The 25,454-nt window shown below is 33.2% G+C and overlaps 1 protein-coding gene across 7 annotated transcripts in view; it reads left to right on the top strand.

Moving 5' to 3' along the window:
• The window catches only part of PCLO (piccolo presynaptic cytomatrix protein), a 421,390-nt gene that overhangs the window by 263,289 nt on the left and 132,647 nt on the right, over positions 1-25,454 (top strand). For all 7 annotated transcript variants that reach the window (XM_064375087.1, XM_064375077.1, XM_064375065.1 and 4 more), the window contains exon 9: positions 4,501-4,591. In XM_064375087.1, coding sequence (XP_064231157.1) covers positions 4,501-4,591 — 91 coding nt within the window. The remainder of the gene's footprint in view (positions 1-4,500; positions 4,592-25,454) is intronic.

Below are 25,454 nucleotides of genomic sequence, written 5' to 3'. Positions count from 1 at the left end.
CCTAGATCAAGTTAAAGAAAACACAGATACTTTAACAAAATCACAGTAAGATGAACTATATAAACAGGACAGCTTGTTTAGTTATTAACAAACAGGAATATTTATTATTCAGCACTACTATTTTCGTGGGTACTCAGAATAGTCTTTTCCATCTAATTTATCAAACTAATATTCTTTGAGGATACGTTTGAAGTAATGTGTCCAGCCCAAAAATATGTAAATGAAATATTCATATCTCAAAGGACATTCTTGTTTCTAATTTTACATTACTAAGATATACAGATTTGTGGTTTTGGTCTACTGAGTACATAGTAATAATGGTTTAAATAGTATATAATTATAGACCAATGTAATATCAAAATTAAGCAGAGAAAAGTATATTTGAGAATCATTTAATAAAATTTTTGCTATGTCTCTTAAGTAGAAACATAAGAATTCATGTTAGGTGAATATAATAATGTATATATACTTGCTAAAAGTAATTTTTTACATTTGTTTTTTTTTTATGTTTTTACTTCTAACATACCAACAAAAAACTGTATCTATACTATTGAACCTGCAGCTATGCAAAATAAGCTAGTTAAAAGTGAACAACCATAAAACTGCCATACAGGCCAAGAAAAGGAATATTGCCTGCCCCCGAAACCCCTGTATGTCCCTTCCAGATCATAACCACTCCCTTGCCCAGGTAAATAACAAATGTGCTGGCTTTTGTGACAATGATTTGTTTCTCTTTGTCGTTTTTTTCTAAATAGACTCAAAGATAAAACACATTTTAATTACATGAAGTTCAAAAGTTAAATTATATAAAGTTCAAAATTTGTGCTTTTTGCATTAATATTTATCTTCAAATACTGTCTTCCTCTTTAACTCATCATATCTATATTTTGGCATGGAGAATGACAAAATGGCATTCTCGTATTAACTTCTTTGCATCTCTAATCATAAAAGCTAATATTGAGCTCTTGGTATCAATAAATTCAGATGCTTTTATTTGAAAATGTATGCATAACAAGAACTCATATTCATAAAAGGCTTTGGAGGCAAAAGTAATAAAACCAATATGACTAATGCAAACACTAATTTATCTGCTTTTAAAAATAATTTACATAAACATACATTAGAGGGATAGAAGAATATTTCTAAAAGGTTTTTATTAGACACATAATCATAGTAATTATAAAAATAAACCAAATCTGAAAATTCTTGTTTCATTTCAAATATATATGTATACTTATATATGTATATAAGAGGTTAAGCATATATATACATTCTTCAATAGAAATTTGGCTCTGCTTTGTGAATTGAACAAATAACCTAATCTCTTGTTTTTAAAAATTTTTTAGTCACTTAATCTATAAATAAGATTTATTTACAACCACCTTTCACAGGGTGGTTGTAAAGGTCAACACTTCTTGACTATTATAAAATCCCTTCACTTTCTGCACTTATGTTCACATCATCTGCAATTTCTACATAACTGCCGCATTGAGGTGCATTAAGCTCCCATAAAAGAGCCACTCTTTCTCTTGATTCTGGGAATTTGTATGTTTTGTTTCCTCTCCTTGGACACTTTTCCTCCACTCATCCCTTGGCAAACCATAATTGTCACCCAGGTTTCCACATACATGCCCCATCATGCAAGAAGACTCTCCTGACACTACCAGCCCCACCGCCCCAGAAATCTGGGGTAAGTGTTCTTCCTTTGTGCTCCAGTAGTACCCATGTATTCTGTCTTGTGTGGTGAGCTTATTGAGAACAGAAGCTCTCTAGTCCATCCACCATGTTATATATGTATACAGTGCTAGGATTCCAGCAGGGCACTCTGTATCCTGTATCTAGAATGTGGAAATGAATAACATTGTGTATTCATACATAAATATGGATGAATGTCTGTATGAATACACAATATGTTAACAAAAAGGGCATGAAAGTATCTGTCTTCTGTGAATGAAATACAGGGCTCAATTCATTCCTTTTTGTTTAATATAATGTTTTTATATGCAGGCTTAATTTGTGAAAATAACTCCTTTTGAAATATTTGAGGTTAGGGAAGAACAATCCTCTTTCTGGGAAGCCTGTAGGCAATAATTCTATCATTCAGGAATCACCAAAAGACAAGGACAACAGAGACCAGCCCCCTTGGGAGAGGAATGGAGCACCACTCGACATCAGTTCTGCCCCTTGGCTTTGTGCCTACTCTAATTTGGAAGTAGCAACACCTACCCATATCTCCATCTGCTACAGGACTCTCTCGACATTCACTCTCTATAGTTATTAAAAAGCTGAGATTAATCTAGGTCATACATCTAATTCCTGCATAGAAGACAGATTTTTGCTCATATTGATCATAATTATGACAGTTTCGTGTTCCTGGTTTATTAAATGGATTTATGATCCTGCTTGCAGACAGTGTAGACAGTCTCTGAAACTATAGGAGATTGTATGAGATGCTCTGAAAGCAATATTCAAGAAAATTAAGATGTTTGACATTCCTTCTACTATAAATTTAAAGGTAATAGTGGCTATCTGATAAAACTAATGAAAAAATTAGGAAGCCTGATGATGACTCTTCTAAACTGTGTGATACATGCACTATGAGATTACATCAACGTCTCTCCAGTCTGGAAACTGGAAAGAATACTAAGGCAAAATTGTGTTTTCTTAGTTTATTTTTGACGAGTGGTATAAATAACTTTTTGGAATTACTATTAATGCCTGAGATTAGGAAAGAGTGAAATAAAATGAAGTAACATCCACCAATTTTACTGAATTATCTGTAGTACCAAAACAAAGTTCAGTTACACCTAATAGTTGCAAAATTTTCAATGCACACAATTTTATTTTTAGTAAAAAATAAAGATTTTTAAATGCAGACTGGGAAAAGGAAAGAGGAAAATAAGGAAAGTAGGAGAAAAAGTTGAGGGGAGGGCAAAGTAACAAATGAAAGAGTGAGAGGCAGACTGAGAGAGACAGGAGGGAGAAGAGTGAACAGCAGGCAAGAGAGGGAAAAAGAAGAAAAATAAGCACTTATTTACAAATATGAATAAGGTTTTCAGTGGTTTACAAAGTTAGCAGTAGTATGAATTATCTGAATTGACTTATAATTACTAATATTTTTACGATTTAGTACACAGTATTTTTGATTTTCTCTGCAGGAGTCACATGATATTCCTGGACTTGACAGGATTCCACTGTTGTTTAGGGAGTATTTTATGTTCATCTAAGGCCTGCTTACGCTTATTCTTTCCTAAAGAGAACAAAAGCTAAAAGCTAAAATTTTAGCTTTAGTTTTTTTAATACCTATTTTATTTTTAGTATCCAGAATTCTAACAATTTTACAGCTGGAAGTACTAGGACACATTAAGGTCACAAGAGTTTTCTAAGGAATCTTTCTTCACAAAATATACGCCTCTTCACTTCTAAATTCTGTTTCATCTTTTGGGGATGCACTTCTTAAACATATTCTAAAATAGGTAATATGAAATCTTTACCTATATTAAACTTTATTATGGTTGTAATTTAAGCCAAAAATTTTCCTATTATACTACATACAAAATTCCATACAAATAAAATTCTGTTAATGTAGATAAGACTAAATGTTTTACTATGTCTGTCTTTCATTATTTTATAAATCTCTTTTGAAAGCAAAGTTTCATAAAACATAAAGCACAAGTTTGCATTTGCTAATTTACTTTTGTTTCAGAAACTTCATTTCACCAGGTGGAAACACAGATAATGTAGTTTATAATATTCTCATATTCAAGTCTCAATAATGAGAACTGAAATCACAGATTTGCAACAGTAGCTTTGCGTGTTACTTCTTCTACCCTAAGGGATGTCTATATGACATAACACCATCAATAATGCAAGCTTTGAAAGTTAAAAAGTATTAAAATGAACAAAGGCTTTATTTGTTTTTATAGAATTAGTTTCTGCATCTAGTATACAGTGAAACTTCTACTACATGTGCTTAGCAGAAGTACAGTGCCACAATAATCAAGCAACATAAACATAAAGCAGTCCCGATTATGGTGGCAGAGATGTCAAAGTAGGGTGATCTTCTCTGTTTTTTCTCCCTTGGCACCACTTAATTGCTGAAAATTAAAAATGTTTTTCCATTTCTAGGCTGTCTAAAGCAAAATCAGCAGCTGGCAATTTTCCATGTACATTCTCTATCCAAGGACATCAATATTGACTGCATACTACTGTAGTAACAAACGTTCTTCAGAACCTATTGCATGCACTTATTAATTTTCCAATACAACAAATCAGTTTGCAAGAGCAATTGGTTATAATTGCAACAACCATAAGAACTCAGAACCAATAATACCATTATGTAGTGTTAGCGTAAGATGCTTAAATTGCCATCATGTGAGAATCTCCTACTGTTTCCATTGATTTAATCAATGTGCTTTGAATTGAATGATTCTAATTATATATATTGCACTTTAAATGTCTTTAATTTTGGTTTTTTACCTTATCATATGTATGTCTTAGATTATACAGATGAACGGGAAAACTATGCACTACATCTTTCCTCATGCAAGGATAAAAATAACAAGAGACTCAAAGGATCACACAGTTTCAGGTAAAGCAAATCACAAATCTTTTTTATTCTGTCACATTGACATATGTACTGACATTTGGATTTCAGTTTTTATGACTCATAAAATTTTGGAAAATACCACTTTTTATGTCAAAAATTGTGTGTTGAGAAATGTAAAAAATAAGCAGGATATATATTTGAACATAAAAGACATTGATGACATGATCATTAATATGAGGAAGTACTAAATGGTACATATTTGCATCATTCTTTTTATTTACTGTATGTTTTAATGCACATGGTATTACAGTGCTACACGGTTATTGCTATATGAAGAAATATGGTCACTGGTTGTAGGAATATAAGACATTCCTACACAGGAAATTAAAAATCTGTCTTGAATTCTTCCAAGGAATAAATTCCCCTATTCCTCCTCAGCTTGAACACTGTCAATTTATGCTGGTGTTTCGTTTGTTTGTGTTCCTTTATAAGCCAAAGGTAATGGTGGACTTTTTAATTTGAAATAATTAAATTATTTTCTGGATTTTCAGAAAATAATAGACATTTCTTTTGCCCATTCTTTGCCCACCATTATTAATGTTAACTTCTAATCCCAATAAAGTGATCAAACCCAGAAAACTAACATTGATATGATACTATTAAAACATATTATAAGCCTTACACAAATTTTGAGTTTCTTCACTAATCCACCTTTTTTTTTTTCTGGTTCAGGATCCCACATTAATTGTTTGACTCCTGCATCTCTTCCAATCTGATAGGTGTTCAGTCTTCCTTTGCCTTTCGTAACCTGGAAGCTCTTTGAAAGATAAATGTAATTTTTATATTACAGTTAAATAGTCCATATTTAAATCAGTGAGATGAAATATAAATTTTTCCAAGTTAATGAAATTTCAAAAAATGAATATTACCTATATTTTTGCTCAAGTATGTTCTTTGAATTTCATGGACAATGTACATCAGGAGAAAATATTCAGATAAATATATATATACAAATTTATGTATTATATGTGTATAGGCAGTACATCTAACATGGTATATTTACTGTTTTTGTTTTTAAAGCACTGATTCACAAACAGGGTATTTCTTTAGTGTAATTGCTATTGATCCTTGCTGATTTTAGACAATGGATCATGTGGACATGGAACAGGTTTTGTTTTGAGCAATTTTCTTGTTTATTTTCATAGAAAATGAATTTATTGGGAGTCTAATGTTGTTTTCCTTTTAAGAGTAGGTCATTTTTCTTCTGCCAGAGACAGATAATTCAACCTTTCATAGTTCTATTGCTGTTCAAACTGTATTTTAAGTACTGAAGAAAATTCCAGGGTGAATCTTAAAATCCAAGGGCTCTTTTGTAGAAGTAATTACTTGCTAAAAACGATTTCAATTTCCTCTAGCTCATAAAGCAAAACACCACCATATTCTCTAACAATGCCAACATTATTTTTTCATGACGTACAATGGAAATCTTCAAATCATTTTTTTCTAAATTATCAGAACCTATGCCAATGTGCCTATTTTCTAGCTATATTATTTTATGCTGTATTAAGAATTATCCCTTCAACCTTATTATTTATCTTTCTAACTCTTTATTCTTTAACTAGAAACAAGTTTTAAAACATAAGAATTACAATAATAAATGTTATCTCTTTAGTAAATATTCTAGTCTCCAAAGTAAATTTAATTTCTTTTGTATGTAGATTTCACAAAAAGAAGGCTGTTGTTTTGGACAATAAATTTTCTAGCAATGTACTACGTCTTTTCTCTGAATGCCCCTTTTTCTTTTGATATCTACCTAAAATAATACTAAAAATGGTTTTCTTGTTATTGTTACCCTGTATTGATCACTACTGAATATATTTTCCATGTGTCCTTAGGAAAAATAATCCCATACTAAATTAAGTGTTTTAAAACAATCTGCCTTGTATATTCTACTTCTACTTTAAATTGTTGTAAATACATCTACATATGAGCTAAGACCAGAACTTACAATCTTTGATAGTGTCTAAAAATTTTAAGCCAGTGCCAGGGAAACAATGACAGAGAACATTTGCACCCCTGGCTAGTTCCTATCTCATTTTCTACTCAATCAAAAGCCAGTTTGATTGACTCAATATTTGGTAATATTAAGGATTTATTGATAGCTATACTTTTATCTATATGTTAATGATTTAATTGAGTATTTTTTAAATTGACAGATAAAATGGTATATATTTATCATAGACATCATGATGTTTTGAAATATATATACAAGTATATATGTTTCATGAAACAGTGATAACTACATGAGATAATGCTTATGTTAATTAATGAGTGTTATTACAACAGCTTTCTTAGCATTTCATTTTTAGTGATAGTGATAACTACATAAAGTAATGCTTATGTTAATTAGCTAGAGTTATTACAACAACTTTCTTAGCATTCTTCTAAAATACAATATATTATTAACTATAGTCACCATTGAGTGTATCTTTTGGAAATACACACTAAAATATTTACAGATTGAGTGATATCATGTCTGAAATTTGCTTCAAAATTAGCTAAGTGTAGAGAATGGTGAAGATGTAGATGAAATAAAATCGAACATAATTTGTCAATTGTTAGAGCTCAGAGATTAACTGTATTGGATTTTATTATAGTATTGTATTACATTTTCATATATATAAATTTTCCATAATAAAACTATATAATTACTCTTTGTTTTTCATGTTCACAGTAAAACAGCAGTATCCAAAATCTTCATCAATAGTGAAAAATCTAGCAAAACTAATAATTTAGCTGTCTGTGTGAGATAAGACAAAGATTTAAGCAAGGGAGTAGTGAAGAATAAAATGTAGTGTACCTGTTCTTTGGAATATACTAATGGAAAATGGCCATTAGTGAATTTTAATTTTGGTTACATAAACCATTGATAGTAAAACTACTACGAACCTTTTGTAATATTTTAATGGACAGTTCTAGCTTTATAAATAGTCTATAAAAGTTATATAAAACAAGCCTGGGGCCGGGCGCAGTGGCTCACGCCTGTAATCCCAGCACTTTGGGAGGCCAAGGTGGGCAGATCACGAGGTCAGGAAATTGAGACCATCCTGACCAACATGGTGAAACCCTGTCTCTACTAAAAATACAAAAATTAGCCGGGCGTGGTGGCACACGCCTGTGGTCCCAGCTACTCGGGAGGCTGAGGCAGAAGAATCGCTGGAACCCAGGAGGTGGAGGTTGCAGTGAGCCGAGACTGCGCCACTGCACTCCAGCCTGGCAACAGAGCAAGACTCCGTCTCAAAAAAAAAAAAAATTTGCTGGGTGTAGTGATGCATGCCTATAATCCCAGATACTTGGAAGGCTGAGGCACAAGAATCACTTGAACCCAGGAAGCGGAGGTTCCAGTGAGCCGAGATGGCGCCACTGCACTCCAGGCTGGTGACAGAGCGAGACTTAGTCTCAAAATAATAAAGATACCTGCAGTGAATTTTTTTTATTCTAAAGTAAATATACTGTTTTTCTCCTTATTAAAAAAATGTATACAGCATTTTTTAATAAGGAGAAAAACAGTATAGTTATAGATTTTTAAATGTTTACTCATTGATGCTCATTCATTTATCATCCATGGTATGACTTACATTTTGTTAGGTGCTAGATTAATAGAGTGAACACAACAAAGACCCAGATTTTTAATGTACTCATAATTTAGTAGGAGGACCTGAAATGTAAGTAATTATTACTGAGACAACAGTTAAGGAATTTATTGTTCATACCCATACCTATGTACGTATGTGTATACACACACAGCTAGCTCTAACAGGTACACCATGATTTATAATTTTGTAATGTATACAGAGAGAAAGACAGGCATATAGTCTTCTATTAAATGGTTCATAATTTTAGAAAATATATCCTTTAACTTTTAACCTGTAAACTTCAAAGATACAGGCGTTTATCAGCAACTGTACAATGGTTTTGAAAGTACTCAAGCCGGATTCCTTAGTAGACCAAATCTTGTTATTGAAGTGTTCCCAAGCTATATCTTGATGTTTAGAAGAAAAGTATTTGTTATATCTTGTAGGATCTACTTTCTGAACTTTTCATCCCCTCTAGTTGCCAATTCTGCATGTACTAGTCCTCTAGAAATAGGTTAAACTGAAGCCGCTTGATGGAACTCTCCACAGGGCTCGTTTTCCAAAGAAAAGTCTTGTTTGGAGGAGCAGTTATCAGCCTACCTAAGCATATCATAAGCTGTTGAGAAATAACTCGGAGCCAGTCTTGTGGATAGAAATGTAGTGCTCGAGTCACATTCTGCTTAAAGTTGTAACAAATACAGATGAGTTAAAAGAAAAAAAAAAAAAAAAAAAAGAAAGTACTCAGCAAACACAAGGCAACAGAGTGGAGAGAAGAGGGAATAAGTTTTGAAATTATAAATACCTGTGTTGAAATTCAGCTCTAACATATGTAAATTTTGAGAATAAGTTTGTTCATCTGTAAATAAAATGAACTCCATATGTCTCATAATTGTTAGTGAACCTATCATAAAGTCTTGTACTTACTGTATGCTCACCAAATGTTATTTCCTCTTCTCTTAAAGAGAAATGAACAGAGAAAAAAAGAACAATGTGATTCTCAAAAAATTAGTCTCCTTTTTTTCTTATTTAAAACTCCATCTTGTGGCTCTAGAAACACAGCTGTTTGAAACAAGCCAAAGAAATCTTTTTATTTAAAAAAAAAAAGGCATTTGCTATGTACAGTTCCATAATGGACTGACTACATCTGCAAGGCTAGAAAGACTAATTAGCAATTATGATAGTGAAGAACACTAAAAATGTTCTTAAGTTTGAAAAGATAGCATTGTCTTCTTAGGAAATAGTGACTCATTTTCTGTTCTGCATTAGTAGTCACCATCTTTATGAGTTTTTAGAAACAGACAAATTATAACAGATCTTATTGGATCCTAGTTGGCAACAGTACCACACGTGGATAGCTCTTTATTATTATTATTATTATTTTCACAGTTTTCTTGGATATAACTTACATACCATAAATACCTATTGTTAGTGTACAAATAAATGATTGTAATGCATTTATGGAGTTGTGCAACCATCACCACAATCTTGTTTTAGAAATTTCCATCTTTACAAAAAAATTCCTTTGAGGATGCTAGGAATCTCTGCTTATAACATCCCTCATCCAACAAATAACTACTGATTTACTTTTTGTCACTGTAAGTTTGCCTTTTCTAAGCATTTCATATAAATTGAATCATTCAATATTCAGTTTCGGTGTCTGGTTTCTTTCATTTACTAGTTTTTTAGGTTAGTCTATGTTGTAGCATGTGCCAGTGGTTTTCTCCTTTTTATTGCTAAATATGTTCCATTGTTTAAAAAAAAAGTCAGTATTTTGTTTTTCTGTGAGATTTTCTCCATATTTAAAAAAAATTTGCATACCATTTTAGTATAGATGTACAATATGTAATTTTTGTTGGGTAGTTTACTAGAAATAAAATTTCTGGATTGTATGGTAAGTAAGTTTCTGTCTAACTATTTAAGAAACTGCCAAATAGTCAAGGTGAATGTGTCATTTTGCTTTCTTGCCAGCAATGTTTCCTGATTTAGTTTGCTTTATTAAGTAATTGTTTGTTGATATTCATGAGGGATATCATTCTGTAAATTTTTTTTCTTGTAATATCTGAGTAACCTCATAATACTGACCACATAGAATGTGTCGGGAAGTGTTCCTGGCTCTATTTTTCTATAAGAGTTTGTGAAGAATTAGTACTAGTATTATTTATTTTTTGAATATTTGCTAGAATCCACCAATGAAGTCATCTCACCTGAGCTTTCTTTTGTAGTAAGACATCAAGTTACTAATTCAATGCCTTTATTTGTTATAAGACTATTTAAATGTATTATTCTTGAATCAATTTTGGTAATTTGGATCTTTCTAAAACAGATTTATTTCACCTATGTTTTATAATTATTGTCAGGAACGTATTCATAATACTTTATCCTTTTCATGTAGGTCACAATGAAGCCCTTTTTTATTCCTAATATTTATTATTGTGTCTTCAATTTTTTCTTAGTAAAGCTAGTTGAAGATTTGTCAATTTTGCCATTCTTTCCAACGACCCAACTTTTGCTGTTATTAATTTTTCTCTATTATTTTTCTGTGTTCTATTTTATTGATTTCTGATCTAAATATTGTCTATTTATTTTCCTTCATCTATTTCATAGTTAGTTCTCTTTTTTCTCCTAGATTCTTAAGGTGAAAATTTAGGCTATTAGTTAGAGAGCTTTCTTGTTTTCTGACATAGACATTTAAAACTATGTATTTTCCTTTAAGGACTGCATTATTGCAGTTCATGCATTTTTTTTTTTTCATTTTTATTCGGTTCAAAAGATTTCTTAATTCCCTTGTAATTTCTTTTTGTTTATTTAGAAATATGTTTTTTATGTTCCCTAATGTTTGGGGATTTCTCCGATCTCTTTCTGTTCTTATTCTTTAGTTTCATTGTAGTTGGAAAACCTATTTGGTATGATTCAATTATTTCGACTTCATTAAGATTTGCAAAGCTTTGTTGATAGATTTGTATATAAAATGGAGAGAGATTCAAAGCACAAGCAATTTTTGAGTCTGCTAGTTTCCAAGTATGACTGTGATTTTACTTTCCACTGAAACTTCTCTCATCTGTGCTGCACATCTGTGTAACCTTCTTTTGGCTAGATTTGTGTGACTACTTTGGGCTCTCCCTGGTTTCTGCCAAACATGCACTCAGCCTCCAACCCAGGGATATATTAAGAGCTTATTAAATCTATTTATGGATGTCCCAGTTCCCAGTCTCCCAGTTTAATCCCCAAATAATTTGTAAGTCTGCCACTTGTTTCATCCCCTCCAGCAGTAAAGCGTCTGGTTTTCATACCCTGCCCTGTCCAATAGAACTATCATGACAACTGAACTGGAAAGTCCCAGCCAAGCACAACCAAGATTCCCACTTGATAAGATTGGGCTGTGTCCCCACCCAAATCCCATCTTGAATTCCCATGTGTTATAGGAGGCACCTGGTGGGAGGTAATTGAGTCATGGGCACGAGTTTTTCTCATACTGTTCTCATGGTGAATAAGTCTCATGAGATCAGATGATTTTATAAGGAGGAATTTCCCTGCACAAGCTCTCTCTTTGCCTTCCGCCATCCATATAAGATGTGACTTGCTCCTCTTTGCCATCCACCATGATTGTGAGACTTCCCCAGCCACATAAAACTATAAGTCCATTATAAACCTTGTTCTTTTGTAAATTGCCCAGTCGTGGGTATATCTTTATCAGCAGTGTGAAAACAAACTAATACACCAGTGTTCTTGCTTAAAGATCAGTAGCTTCTCATGAACAAATACTGCTCAGTTTGTTGTAAACTTTTGTTTAATTTCCAGAATACTGAAATCGTTGGTTGTTTTTCAAAGTTTTATCCAGCTATACAATTCATTTGTTAGAAGATTTTCTTTTTATTTTGTAATCTTTCTATTTCATTATAATTTTGGCAGCCTTTTTAAATTGTACTTTAGATTCTGAGGTACATGTGCAGATCCTGCAGGATTGTTGCATAGGTACATACATGGCAAGGTGGTTTGCTTTGGCAGCTTTTTATAATGTATTTCTTGAGATAGTAATAAAAGTACCATATTTCTATGAAATGATTTAGTCATTCTCAAAATTGTTTTGATTGTACAATCTTTTTATACTTAAATATTTAAAGTGTTACATATAAAACACAAGTAATGAATGAAATTTGTTTTGGCATAAGATTCCTATAAATGATGGCTTCTAAATAATCCATTGTAGTATTGATTTTATGTACATGAAAAAGAAAGCTGCAGGCCTATTATACCTCTTTCTAATATGCCAGCCAGAATTACTCATCTGACAACATAATAACAAGTGTAGGTAATTGAATCAGACTGAAAGAAACAACATATTCTGAGAGATCTCAGAAATCTGAGGAAAATAGCTCAGATATTTTATCAATATTTCATAAATGAGTAACATTTTATCAATATTTGTCAATTTTATCAACATTTTGTCAACATTTTATCAGTATTTCATAAATGAGATATTTTGTCAATATTTCATAAATAAGAAACATTACATTTCTGAGGAAGATTGTGACATTCTTAGAATCCTAAAGAAAGTTGATGATTAGCCATGACTAAACTCACAGACTGTGTCCTAATCCTGTTATAGAATTCTTACCTCTCCTTGCCTTCACTGTTACTCAGTGGTAAAGTTTTTCTACCTTAAATTTTAAAAATCTGAGCAGAAGTGAGTAAGAACAGCTTTAAAAAAATAGCTAGTCAGACATTCTATTTTCTTTTCTTCATCAATGGAATTTCCAACACTGAAAATATGTGAAAACATTGAGTTGATTATATATTCATTTTGCAGGGGAGGTACATACATGCATACATGAATATAAACACAGCAATAAGTCCTCTGTCGTATATAGGAGAATATTTTTTGAATTGAATTTATTGCATTTATAATAATGGTGTTATTTGCATAAATTTATTAGTTCCACTATGCAACCAAATAAATTCTATATGCAAAAAATCCAAATAAAATAGTGATAATCATAAATATTTAGGGGACATAAAATATAAAAATAAATATATTGTTTTCTTTGTACTTACAGATTTTCTATTTTCTTCTGAAATAACTTGAAAGTATAACTCTAAATACAAGTATTCTCTTTTTCCTTATTTATAAGTGTTTATAATGAAAATCCACAAACCTAAAATAGACATTATTCAGAGATTTATATCCAGACTCTAGATGGAATGTGGTAAGAATAGTTCTATATATCCTGTGATAGCTATCAAAGATATAATATTGTGATCAGCAGATTAGTTTTTAAAAAAAGCAACTACAACAAAATTCTCATTTTTCTACCTTAATAAAAATTAAAAATACTAAAAACACAATTTTCCACCTTCTGTAACTGTTAAGTCTATTTTAAATAATGTGAACTCACAGAAAGAAGAGTCACAATAAAGGACTATCTCCCACTATAAACAAGTAGATATTAATATTGAATATGGACTCAGCCTTGTGCTAGATATGAGGTAGGTATAGAAAAAATCTGGTAAACTTACAAAATACTTGAAGTGGAACTAACGTACATTAAACAACTATAAATTGAAAGTTAAAATGTGTCACAAACTATGTGTACACATATTTACATGTGCAATTTTTTGCACTGCTTCTCTTTGTTCAAATAATTTTACCAATGGAGTATAGAGAACACATCTTTCCCCATTTTCTCATGAATGTTTTTGTTATTATGCTTTCCTTTAGCTAGAGATCTCAAAGGCAAATGCCCATCTAGCTTTCAGCTTATGATAGCCAGAGGGATAAATGCATGTATTATTCTCAACCTTCTTCTTGTATGTTTACATATAAATGTATGTGTTTCCATGCGTGTATATATAATAAGATATTATAATCTGTAAAGTATTTCCTGTAAAATATGGTAGTGGTAAAAATCATAAAGCTAAAAATAGAAGCCATAATATTACAATTTATATTGTTTACTTCTTGTCTTTTTTATACATATGTGCACACACACTAAAAGTTGAAAGTACAATGTAGCATAGTTCACATGCATATCTTTAATATGGTATAAATTACCCAGTAAAGACATTTTCTTGTTACATCAAAAGCTCTTCACAAATTTAAATATAATGACTGTTTTTTTATTACATTGTATAGATGTTTAATTATTTGCTTCAACCATTTTCTAATTGATTGGCATTTATGTCATCTCCCCCTTTTCATTATTATAAACAATGCTGCAATGAAAAAATGCTGCCTTAATGTTTATTATTCCCTTGGAATGTATTTACAGAAGTAAAATTAGTGAGTAAAAGGAAAAGAATATTTTGAATGTTCCTTAAAAGTCTTCTCAAATTTCTTATCAGTAAAGTTCCGCTACTTTGCATTCCCAAACTAAGAAACTGTTTTTCATTCATTTTTTTATTGTGGAAATTTTAAGTGATATAATTTTCAGGAAATGATATTGTAACTTAGTTCAGAAGACAAATTTTATATCATGTTGCTCTAAGTATTATTTCTTTGATTAATTATAATTTAATTGCCTCCTAGTCATCCTGGTGGTGAGGGAGAGATTCCTGCATGTCCTGAAGTAGTGGTGAGGGCTGAGCACAGGGCACCTGACACTGGACAGATGACATCAACTGTGGCTTATTGGTCACATATGCTCAAAGTTTGGGGGAACAGGACCCCACACATGACACAGGACACAGGAGGTTGTACTGGGGAACCAGGAACAACCAGAGGCTGTGCAAGGCTGTGTTTTTAGTATCAAAAGGTTGGAGTGCCCCTGGGTCCTACAGGAAGACATGGTTTGCTCCACTGAATAGTTCCTCAGGCTGGCAGGAAATAGGAACCCCTGACCCCCTTGATATAGAGGATTGTTTGGTGAGGGGACCTGATCCATCAGAGCAGAGTGAGGAGGGAAACTTGTGATTTGGCCTTTCTGATTTTACCAGAAAATTAGGCATCATGTAATATTGAGTCTTAATTCTAAGCTTTAGATCACAGTTAGTGCTGTTTCTTTCCTTTCAGTGACTTACCTACTTAATATTGGAGTACAATAGATTATTGTTACTATTTTTATTCATTCATTTATCTATTTTGCTGCAACACCAAGTATATAAAAAGGGACCAGGGTATATAAAAAGCTAGGGCCATAATATGTTGGGCCCAGTAGACAATTAAAGAGCCTAAGTTTAAGTTGATAGAGAAGGTTGGCCTCTTGAAATCACTAAAAACATAGCTTCTTTTATGAGGTCTTTTTAAAAAAAAAATTGTTTGCTTCAAAGTTTAATTCTGAAGGAAGCTTAATCATAATGAATGAATGAAATACACAAAAGTTTGAATAAATAGGTTGGATCACCTTTGCTTGAGAGTATACTGCTGTTCTCAAATGTGGTATGTTAAATAAAGAGATATTGAGACAAAATACGGTGAGCTACTCCATGTGATTTAGATAAGTTATGGCTAATAGTCACTTAATATTTCTCCAATGTCAATTATATGAACATTTTATGAGAAAATTAATTTTTTTAGACCAGCCAATTCTTAGAAAGAGTTAAAACAATTACGCTATCTCTTCTGCTTCTTGTTGAATACCAAAAGAAAGTAAAACTGTCACCTTCAGGACAAGTGTGTTCCATCCTAACTGCTGGAACATCCGTGGACTTAAACAGATCCTACAAAATGTGCCTTAACTCTGAAGTTTCTCCTTTCTCATATAAGATGACTGTTTCTATTTTATTATTTTAACAGTGCAGTTACACAGTATTCACTTTTTTTTTTTTTTTTTTTTGAGACAGAGTCTTACTCTGTCACCCAGGCTGGAGTGCAGTGGCATGATCTCAGCTCACTGCAACCTCTGCCACCCAGGTTCAAGCAATTCTCCTGCCTCAGCCTCCCAAGTAGCTGGGACTACAGGTGCCTGCCACTATACCCAGCTAATTTTTGTAGTTTTTAGTAGAGAGGAGGTTTTATCATCTTGGCCAGGCTGGTCTTGAACTGATCTTGTGATTAACCTGCTTCGGCCTCCTGAAGTGTTCACTTTTTCATTGTAAGGCTTATTTGGGAATATATTGAGCATCAGATTATGGAAATAAAGTTCAGATTTAATCTCTTCTGAAATTACAGTTTCTTCCTGGTAAGTTCTGGTGAAAATGTGGATTTATTTACTCAGTAACAAAGGAAGATTTTATTTTCAGGGTGAGTTCCACAGAAACATTATTAGCTTGTATCTTGTGTTCCTGCTAAGGAAGTGACATTATAGGCTTGCTTCCAGCTGGAAGTAGCTTAGCATATTTTCTTATGTCCTCAATAAAATAAAATTAAAAGAATGAATAATTGATTCCATGAGAGTGAAGATATTCACAGTATTCAAGAATAGGAGGGTTGATGGTAATATTAATGTGAAACATAGCCATATAAATGTAAAATGCATGTGAACTGGCAGTAGAAAAATAAGCAAGGAGAAATGGGATTCAATAAAGGAGTAAGGATTTATATTGATTTTCTAGAATATTTTCATGACAATTAGAGTGATGAGCAAAGGTAGAAAGAACAAGGATATGAACGTCAAGAGAAAAACCGTGAGTTCTCATCTGAGCTTTTTTGTATGCTGGAAAACCTATGGCAAGTTTCTAACCTTCCTTGAAAAGCAGCAGTCTCAGCTGCTTTATCCTAAAAATGGTATGAATAGTACCTAACTCAAAATGTTGTGGAGGTGGTTAAAAAAAGGCAATGCAAAAAGCAACAGGATACTGTCAGACACATAGGAGAAACTTTGCAAGTGTTACTTTATCTTTCCTTCCATCCCTGGAGATGACACTGAAGAGACTGAGAAAATCAAATATATTAAACATAAAATAATATTGGCACAAACAACAAAAATCAAATAAAATCCATCTGTGCAAAGTCGTGTGTTTGGAGATGTTTTGACAAAAGATCAATAAATCCTACATAATAGAAAATTAAAGGAAAATAAAAGCAGCTCACTTTTTGCGTAAAGCGTAATTTCAGTGGGTTGTTTGAATATTCTTAGCCCAGTATTAACACCATGAAATATATTTTTGTCCATTCCAGATAGTAATAATTATTTTTAATAGAGTATTGAAAATAACCAAAAATAACTGTGCTAAATAACTCTTTAATGAAAAAATAGCTCCTGATATATATAGGAAAGTAGAGGCTGTTAAATTGTATGGAAATTATATGGAATACCTCCTTCACCAAAAGCAAATTGATTTTGATGAAAATAGGTTCCGCCTATAGTGTAAAAATAATCTGGACATCTGGATTTTATTTGTATACCTAAAATGACTCAGCAAATTTAGAACTTTTCTCTCTAAATCAGTTTTCAACTCCCTCCAAACTAGCGGTTAGTATAATAATTATTACATAATCAGGCATATATGGTACTTTGTTCTATATAGATATGCATACCAATATTTATAAATATTAATCCAATTACTTATTAATTTAACAGGTATATATGCAATTCATATTTAGATTATAATGCTAAAGCTGTAATATTAAAAGATGGAATAATCTCATCCTTATAATGTGTGAAAAAGATAGATTTAAACTTACATTAAAGTGTATGCAGTAATAGAAAAATGGAAATTACACTGACAAAACAAATATGGTGTTTTCTAACTAAACCATGCAGTGTAACTTGTGAGCTACCTAAGCCAAAAGCATCTCCTCTCCTTCATCTTGACTGATAAATGCTGGCTTCCAACACCTTTTTTCATACCTTAGTAGTTTCTCTTTTATTATTTGCTTGCAACTTCTCCCATCACTCTTCTTTAAAACTGAATGGGGAAAGGAGGGACTGGAGTGTGCTGCTCTCAAACCTATACCTTCTGATTCCAAACCAGGTGAGCTTTCATGAAGTAGACAGGACACTCACTGCCAAGTCACTTGTTTGGAGAAAGACTGTGGGTTTCACCCTAGCTTTCCCTTATACTGTGTTGCCTGTAGTGCTTAACCTCTAAGCTTCATTTTCCTCATGCAAAATACAGGGCTTTCAGGGTTCCCTGCCCCCCGCCAGTTTGCTCCTTTATTTTAAAATCCAATGACATAATGTAATTTTCAAGGCATTTTCTAAGTATAGAACACAATATGCGTATATTATTTTACACAGCCTATTTTCCCTTCATTCCTGCCCTCTATCACTTCTCAATCATTGTTATAACTACTATAAACACAAATGTCTTGCATGTTTTGCTACCAAAATAATGTTGTGTGCACGACATATTTCTGAATATGATTTTCATCCTTGTATTTTCTATCACTGCATAACAAATTTAGTGAGTTAAAACAACTCATATTCACTGTCTTATCATTTTGATGGGTCAGTAATCTAGGTGTGACTTACCTGGGTTCCCTGGTCATGAACTTAAAAGCTATAATCTATGTTAGTTGTGCTGTATTCCTTTCTGGAGCTTGGGAGACCTCTTCCAAACTCATGTGGTTGTTGGTAGAATCCAGTTTCTTGTAAGATATGGGACTGAATTCCCCATACTTGTGCTGTCAGCCAGGGCCCAGTGAGCCTCAAATGGTCTCTCTCAATTTGTTGCCATGAGGTCCTCTAACACGTGACAGCTTGCTTCTTGAAGGCCAGGAGGAAATTTCTCACTCTAGCCTGTTAAGATTGAATCTAATATAAAATAATTATGGTAGTGGCTATCTGTCACCTTTGCCAGATCTTACTGATTAGAAGCAAGTCACAAGTTCTGCCTTCATTCAAAGGGAAGGGATTATACCAGGAAGTGGCTCATTGGAAATCATGATAGAGTATTTCTGCCACAATCCCATATTAAGTCAAGAAATCCAAAAAAGACACTATATTTAATTTTGAATTAGAATAGTATTTTTCTTCCTACTTACATTTTATATAAGGAAAAATGACATTTATTTTGTCAAATGCATCATAGCTTTACACTTATATATGTTTACACCATTTTATTTCCAGCATCATTGTAGAGTTTCATAAGTGTCTCAAAAAAGAAAAAAATTCATTAGCACACATAGTGAATGACCTCACCCCACGTCCTGGCCTACCATCAATTTAGTATCAAGTCCAAACCTATAAAGTAACCCTATTTTCCAATTTTGTGACATCCAGTTTCATATCAAACAATCATTTTGTTTTGGACCCTAAGTACTGCTAAGTGAAATAAATTTCCTTTTCATTGCCTTTTATAGGAGTATCCAGCAAACCCTTCAGATTTAGTCTTTAAGCTTCCAATTTTGTAGTTGTCTTATATAAGCTAAAATGAAGAAAAAAAGAGTCATTACATGAATGAAGAATGCATTTGTGAATGTGGCAGTCCTGACAAATTTTCTTGGTAGGAATTATTCCAAGTATATAAGGAGGAGAAAATCCTTTGTGCTTTGAATAAAATAACTTTAATAGCACATGCATCATCTGTCATTTGAAAAGAGTGTTCCACAAAGCCAGAATACCAGTGTCGTTTGTTGTGTGTTTTTCACTTGTCTTCCTTATTTCCCATGCCAAGGGGCATTTCAGTCATATAGCAGGCCATCTTGGACTCATCTCATGTAGTATAGTGTGAATATGGACAGGCTTTTGTACATTCTTTGAACTGTACATAACATTTTAATATTAATATTATTTACATTATGTTGGAAAAGAGTTGTGAATGGAAATGTGAGATAAATTGTTTTCTTCAAATTGTTCATGTACATAAAGGATATACATTTAAAACTAGAAATAGGCCAGGCATGGTGACTAATGCCTGTAATCTCAGCACTTTCAGAGGCCAAGGTGGACAGATCACTTAAGGTCAGGAGTTTGAGATCAGCCTGGCCAATATGGCAAAACCCCCTCTCTACCAAAAATACAAAAAATTAGATGAGCGTGGTGGCAGCAGCTTATAATCCCAGCTACTAGGGAGGCTGAGGCGGAGAATTACTTGAACCTGTAGGTAGAGGTTGCAGCGGGCCAAGAAAACACCACTGTACTCTAGCCTGGGGGACAGATCAAGATTCCATCTCAAAATAAAATTTAAAAATAAAAATAAAACTGGAAACAAAAGTGGACTGAACAGCAGTTTTCATACCTGGGCAATTGGCTGGATAAGAAAAAGCTAATAGGAGTAAGTGAATTTATAATTTGAATACTCAGGATTAAAGTTGGATTAAACTTGGCATGAGTGTGTTGTTTTCATCTTGATGTTGCTGAAAACCATGAGATATGGATTGTTATTAAGGTGATTGATGTACATTGTTGTGTTGTGTTTATAGGAATGTTTTAAAAATAATGTCCAATAATAAGATAAATAGTGAAAATTCTTTAGGTCTTCATGTTTGAGAATTAATGAACAAACTGTTACATTTGATAAGACAAAAAGGGAAATCACTATAAGTTTTTAATATAATTTTAATATAAATCACTATGAGTGATTTTTATATTTAAATTATAATATAATTTTAATATAAATCACTATGAGTTTTTAATATAATTCTGTTTACTTTTTAAACTCTTTTATGTATAATTTATAACAGAGCAAAGTACTCACGCCTGTAATCCCAGCACTTTGGGAGGCCAAGGCGGGTGGATCACAAGGTCAAAAGATCGAGACTATCCTGGACAACATGGTGAAACCCCCGTCTCTACTAAAAATACAAAAAATTAGCTGGGCATGGTGGCGCATGCCTGTAGTCCCAGTTACTCAGGAGGCTGAGGCAGGAGAATTGCTTGAACCCAGGAGGCAGAGGTTGCTGTGAGCCGAGATCGCGCCATTGCACTCCAGCCTGGGTAACAAGAGCGAAACTCCGTCTCAGGAAAAAAAAAAAAAAAAAAAAAAACAGCAAAGTAAGTGAAAAAATATGAAATTAAATTCTCACAGCCTTACAAGTGTAAGTTATGTGTAAACTACATAAAATAAATTTAATTGAACTATCCCTTTGGGGACTTTTCTATTATTCTTGGTACTTTATAGGCATTATTTGTATAGATAATCTGTCTTCTTCTTTAGCTCAACTAATGACATGACTGAGCTACGCAATATATTTTTTATTCTGGGATAACTTTATTATAAAAAATCAACACAAATGATTTAAACTATTCATAAGATACAGTATGTTCACTAATACTAATTTTGCTTTCCCTCGATGCTTAGATATAGCACATGAAGTATTGAAATAAAACAAGTATTTTAATTTTGTTCAAATACAATGTTCTAATTACAACCTTATAATATTAAAATGTTATTTTAATATTGAAAATAAAAACATTTTTGTGATACTTTAAAATACCAGAGCTTTTAATATAACAGATTAATAAACACATTAAATTAGATTTAAACTGTAAATTTAAATGCAAATATAAAGATTTTTCCTTAGTATGCTCATGTTTGTTTTGCGTGTAGCTTATTTTTTTTATTTTTTTTAATTTAATTTTTTTTTTTTATTGCATTTTAGGTTTTGGGGTACATGTGAAAAACATGCAAGGTTGTTGCATAGGTGCATACGTGGCAGTATGATTTGCTGCCTCCCTCCCCTTCACCTATATCTGGCATTTCTTTTTTTTTTTTTCTTTTTTTTTCTTTTTTTTTTTTTTTTTGAGAGAGAATAGGAAGGAGGAAAAAGGAAGAGAAAGAGAGAGAGAGAATGGGGAGGAGGGAGAAGGAAAAGAAAGAGGGAGAGAGAATGGGAGTATTACTTTCTTGCCCAGGCTGGAATGCAATTTAGTAATGGGTATTGAAAAGCTCTTTTATACTGATAATTATACTTAATGATGTAGTCAGGAAGGAATAAGGGAAGAAGATAACAAACAAACAGCCAACCAATATTTCATTTAAACCTATGAAATGCTATGCGATTACTGAGGAGTGATTTACTTCCAATTATATAGTCACCTTTGGAATAGGTATGAGGTGGTAATGTATGTTTTGTGTATTTGAAGTGGAGAGTTCTATAAATGTTTATTAAGTTTACTTGTTCCGGGTCTGAGTTCAAGTTCTGAATATCCTTGTTAATTTTCTATCTCGTTGATCTATAGAATCGTTAGCTCTTCTTGTTACATTGATCCTTTTGCCATTATGTAATGTCATTCCTCGCCTCTTTTGATCTTTGTTGCTTTAAAGTCTACTTTATCAGAGGCGAGAATTGCATCTCCTGTTTTTTGTTTATTAGTTTATTTTTACTCTCTGTTTGATTGGTAAATCTTCCTCCTTCTCTCTGAGTCTTTGTGTATTGTTGCATGTAAGATGGGCCCGGATGCAGCATACCGATGGGTTTTGGCTTTTTATCCAATTAAAATATATATAGGTTTAATACCGGCGTTTGATTCTAGCTGGCTGTTTTGCCCATTAGTTGATGTAAATTTTTTATTGTGTTAAAGTTCTTTGCTTTTTGATATATTTTTGGAAAGGCTGATATTGGTTGTTCCTTTATATGTATAGTGCTTCTTTCAGAAGCTCTTGTAAAGCAGGCCTGGTGGTGGTGAACTCTCTAAGTACTTGTTTGTTCGCAAAAGATTTAATTTTTCCTTCGCTCATAAAGTTTAGTTTGGCTGGATAGGAAATTCTGGGTTGAAAGTTCTTTTCTTTAAGGATGTTAAATATTGGTCCCCACTCTTTTCTGGCTTGTAGGGTTTCTGCTGAGAGATCTGCTGTAAGTCTGATAGGTTTCCCTTTATGGGTAACCTGACCTTTCTCTCTGGCTGCCCTTAGTATTTTCTCCTTCATTTCAACCCTAATAAATCTGGCGATTATGTGCCTTGGGGTTGGTCTTCTTGAAGAATATCTTTGTGGTGTTCTCTGTATTACCTGGAGTTGAATATTACCCTGCCTTGCCAGGTTGGGAAAATTTTCCTGAATGATATCCTGAAGAGTATTTTCCAACTTGGATTCATTCTCTTCATCACATTCAGGTACACCTATCAAACGTAAATTAGGTCTTTTCACATAGTCCCATATTTCCTGGAGACTTTGCTCATTCCTTTTCATCCTTTTTTCTGCATTCTTGTCTTCTCGTTTCATTTCACTGAGCTGGTCCTTGACTTCTGATATCCTTCCTTCTGCTTGATCAATTCGACTGTTTAAACTTGTGCATGCTTCGCGAAGTTCTCGTGTTGTGTTTTTCAGCTCCATCAATTCACTTATATTCTTCTCTAAATTGTCCATTCTCGTTAACAGTTCGTCAAACCTTTTTTCAAGGTTCTTAGTTTCTTTGCATTGGGTTAGAACAAGTTCTTTTAATTCACAGAAGTTTCTTATCACCCACGTTTTGAAACCTGCTTCTGTTATTGGAGCACACGTGTAATCTATTAAGCCTTGTTCCGTTACTGATGAGGAATTGCAATCCCCTGTAGAGGGAGAGGCATTCTGATTTTGAGTATTCTCTGCCTTTTTACGCTGGTTTCTTCCCTTCATTATATATTTGTCCGTCTGTCGTCTTTATAATTACCGGCTTTCTAACTGGGTCTCTGACGTCCAACTTGTTGATTCCCTGCGCCGAGATCTGAGCAATCCACTGAGCCGGCCAAAACAGCGGTGTTAAGACTGATGGTGCTTTTCTGTCCGGGAATCTCCGGACTCTGCACCAAGAACTGGCGTGCTAAGGCACCAGCAAAACCACCACGCCGGCCACAAGAGTCGCCCTGGCGACCCGTGGGGCTCCTCCACTGGGAATCTCCTGGTCCGTGAGCAACAAATATTCGTCTGAAAGTGTGGCGTCCTCTCGTTCTTTGCGCTTTCACTGGGAGGTACGTGCCCGAGCTGCTAATCATCAGCCATCTTGGATCTCTCTCCTATATCTGGCATTTCTCCCCATGCTATCCCTCCCCAACTCCCCACCCCCCCGCTATCCCCCCTCCCCCACAACAGACCCCCGTGTATAGTGCTCCCCTCCCTGTGTCCATGTGTTCTCCTTGTTCAACGCGTGTAGCTTATTTTTAAAGTGACTCCAAAGTAGCATATTTTTCAAACACTTATAATGTAGATAGAGACTTAAAACCAAAGCATTTAAATTGTAATTCTAAGGTTAGCAGAGGTAATGCATTTTCTTAATGGTTTTGCTACTATTATCATTGAATTTCTCTTTTCTATAAATATCCCAACATACTTTGAAGGTTTTCTAAATTTTAAACTTCTCTATAAGATTTTCTTAACCACAGATACGCTTATATATTGTGAAATTACCATAATTTAGGACTTTATTTTTTAGTAAAACACTTATGTTACCTGGAGTAACTACTGTTTTATACGTCTCTCTATACCGTCAGACTGTGAACACAAGAACAAGACCATTTTCATGGCATCTGAGGAAGCACTTCATCAGTGTTTTGAGATGAAACAAAAGCAGAGAGATGAGATTATGTTGATAAAAATTTATCAAAAGTTGAAAAACAATAGTACTATACACATCACTTATCAAGGGTCATTTACTTCTAAGCATTTCAGTTCAAAATTAATGTTGCTTCTTAAGTTTACAAAAATTTCTATTGGTATTCGGCTTACTAGATTTGAGGAGGGGTGTTAGATTTTTATATAAATATTTTTGTTCATTTTATCTGTATTTGAAATATAAAATGTTACAGTACAACTATGGAAATGTGAAATAAATATATCCAGATTTAACTATTTAAAATTATATAAATTCGATTTCTTTTTATGACATTCAAATTAGGGCAGAAGCAGCTACTATAAAATATACAAAAAAATGTTATTCTTCCTGGGTCTGTTTATTTTCTAACATGCTATTCTTCAAATATTTTTTAATCTTCCTATGCAACTTAATTGTCTACACGAAAAACAATAACAGCAGCTGGGTACAGTGGCTCATATCTGTAATCCCAGAACTTTTGGGAGGCTGAGGCAAAAGGGCCACTTGACCCAGGAGGTTGAGACCATCCTAGGCAGTGTAGCCAGACTTGGTGTCTACTAAAAATAAGAACTTAACTGGGCATGGTGGCACGTATAGTCCCAGCTACTCAGGAGGCTGAGGTGGGAGGATCCCTGCATCTATGAGTTTGAGGCTGCAATGAGCTATGAGCACACCATTGTACTCCAGCATGGGCAAGAGAGTGAGACTGTCTCAAAATTAAAAAAAAAAAAAAAAAAAAAAAAAAAACAATAGCAGCAACATCAAGAAGAGGAGCAGTAATTGTTGAAAATTAACTATATGCCTGAAATTGTTTCTATGTATGTAGTCTCACAGGATCATCATGACTGTGTATTACTCTATTTACCAAAGACACTGAGGCTTATCGAGTATACTTCAAAAGCATTTTGAGTATTTGAATTCACTAGTGTGAGACTATACATTA

This window comes from Aotus nancymaae, unplaced genomic scaffold (genome assembly GCF_030222135.1).
Source record: "Aotus nancymaae isolate 86718 unplaced genomic scaffold, 86718_ANA_hifiasm-v0.15.2.pri h1tg000002l, whole genome shotgun sequence".
NCBI lineage: Eukaryota > Metazoa > Chordata > Mammalia > Primates > Aotidae > Aotus > Aotus nancymaae.
The sequence above is the reverse complement of the archived record's forward strand: the minus strand, read 5'-3'. Positions and strand labels throughout refer to the sequence as shown.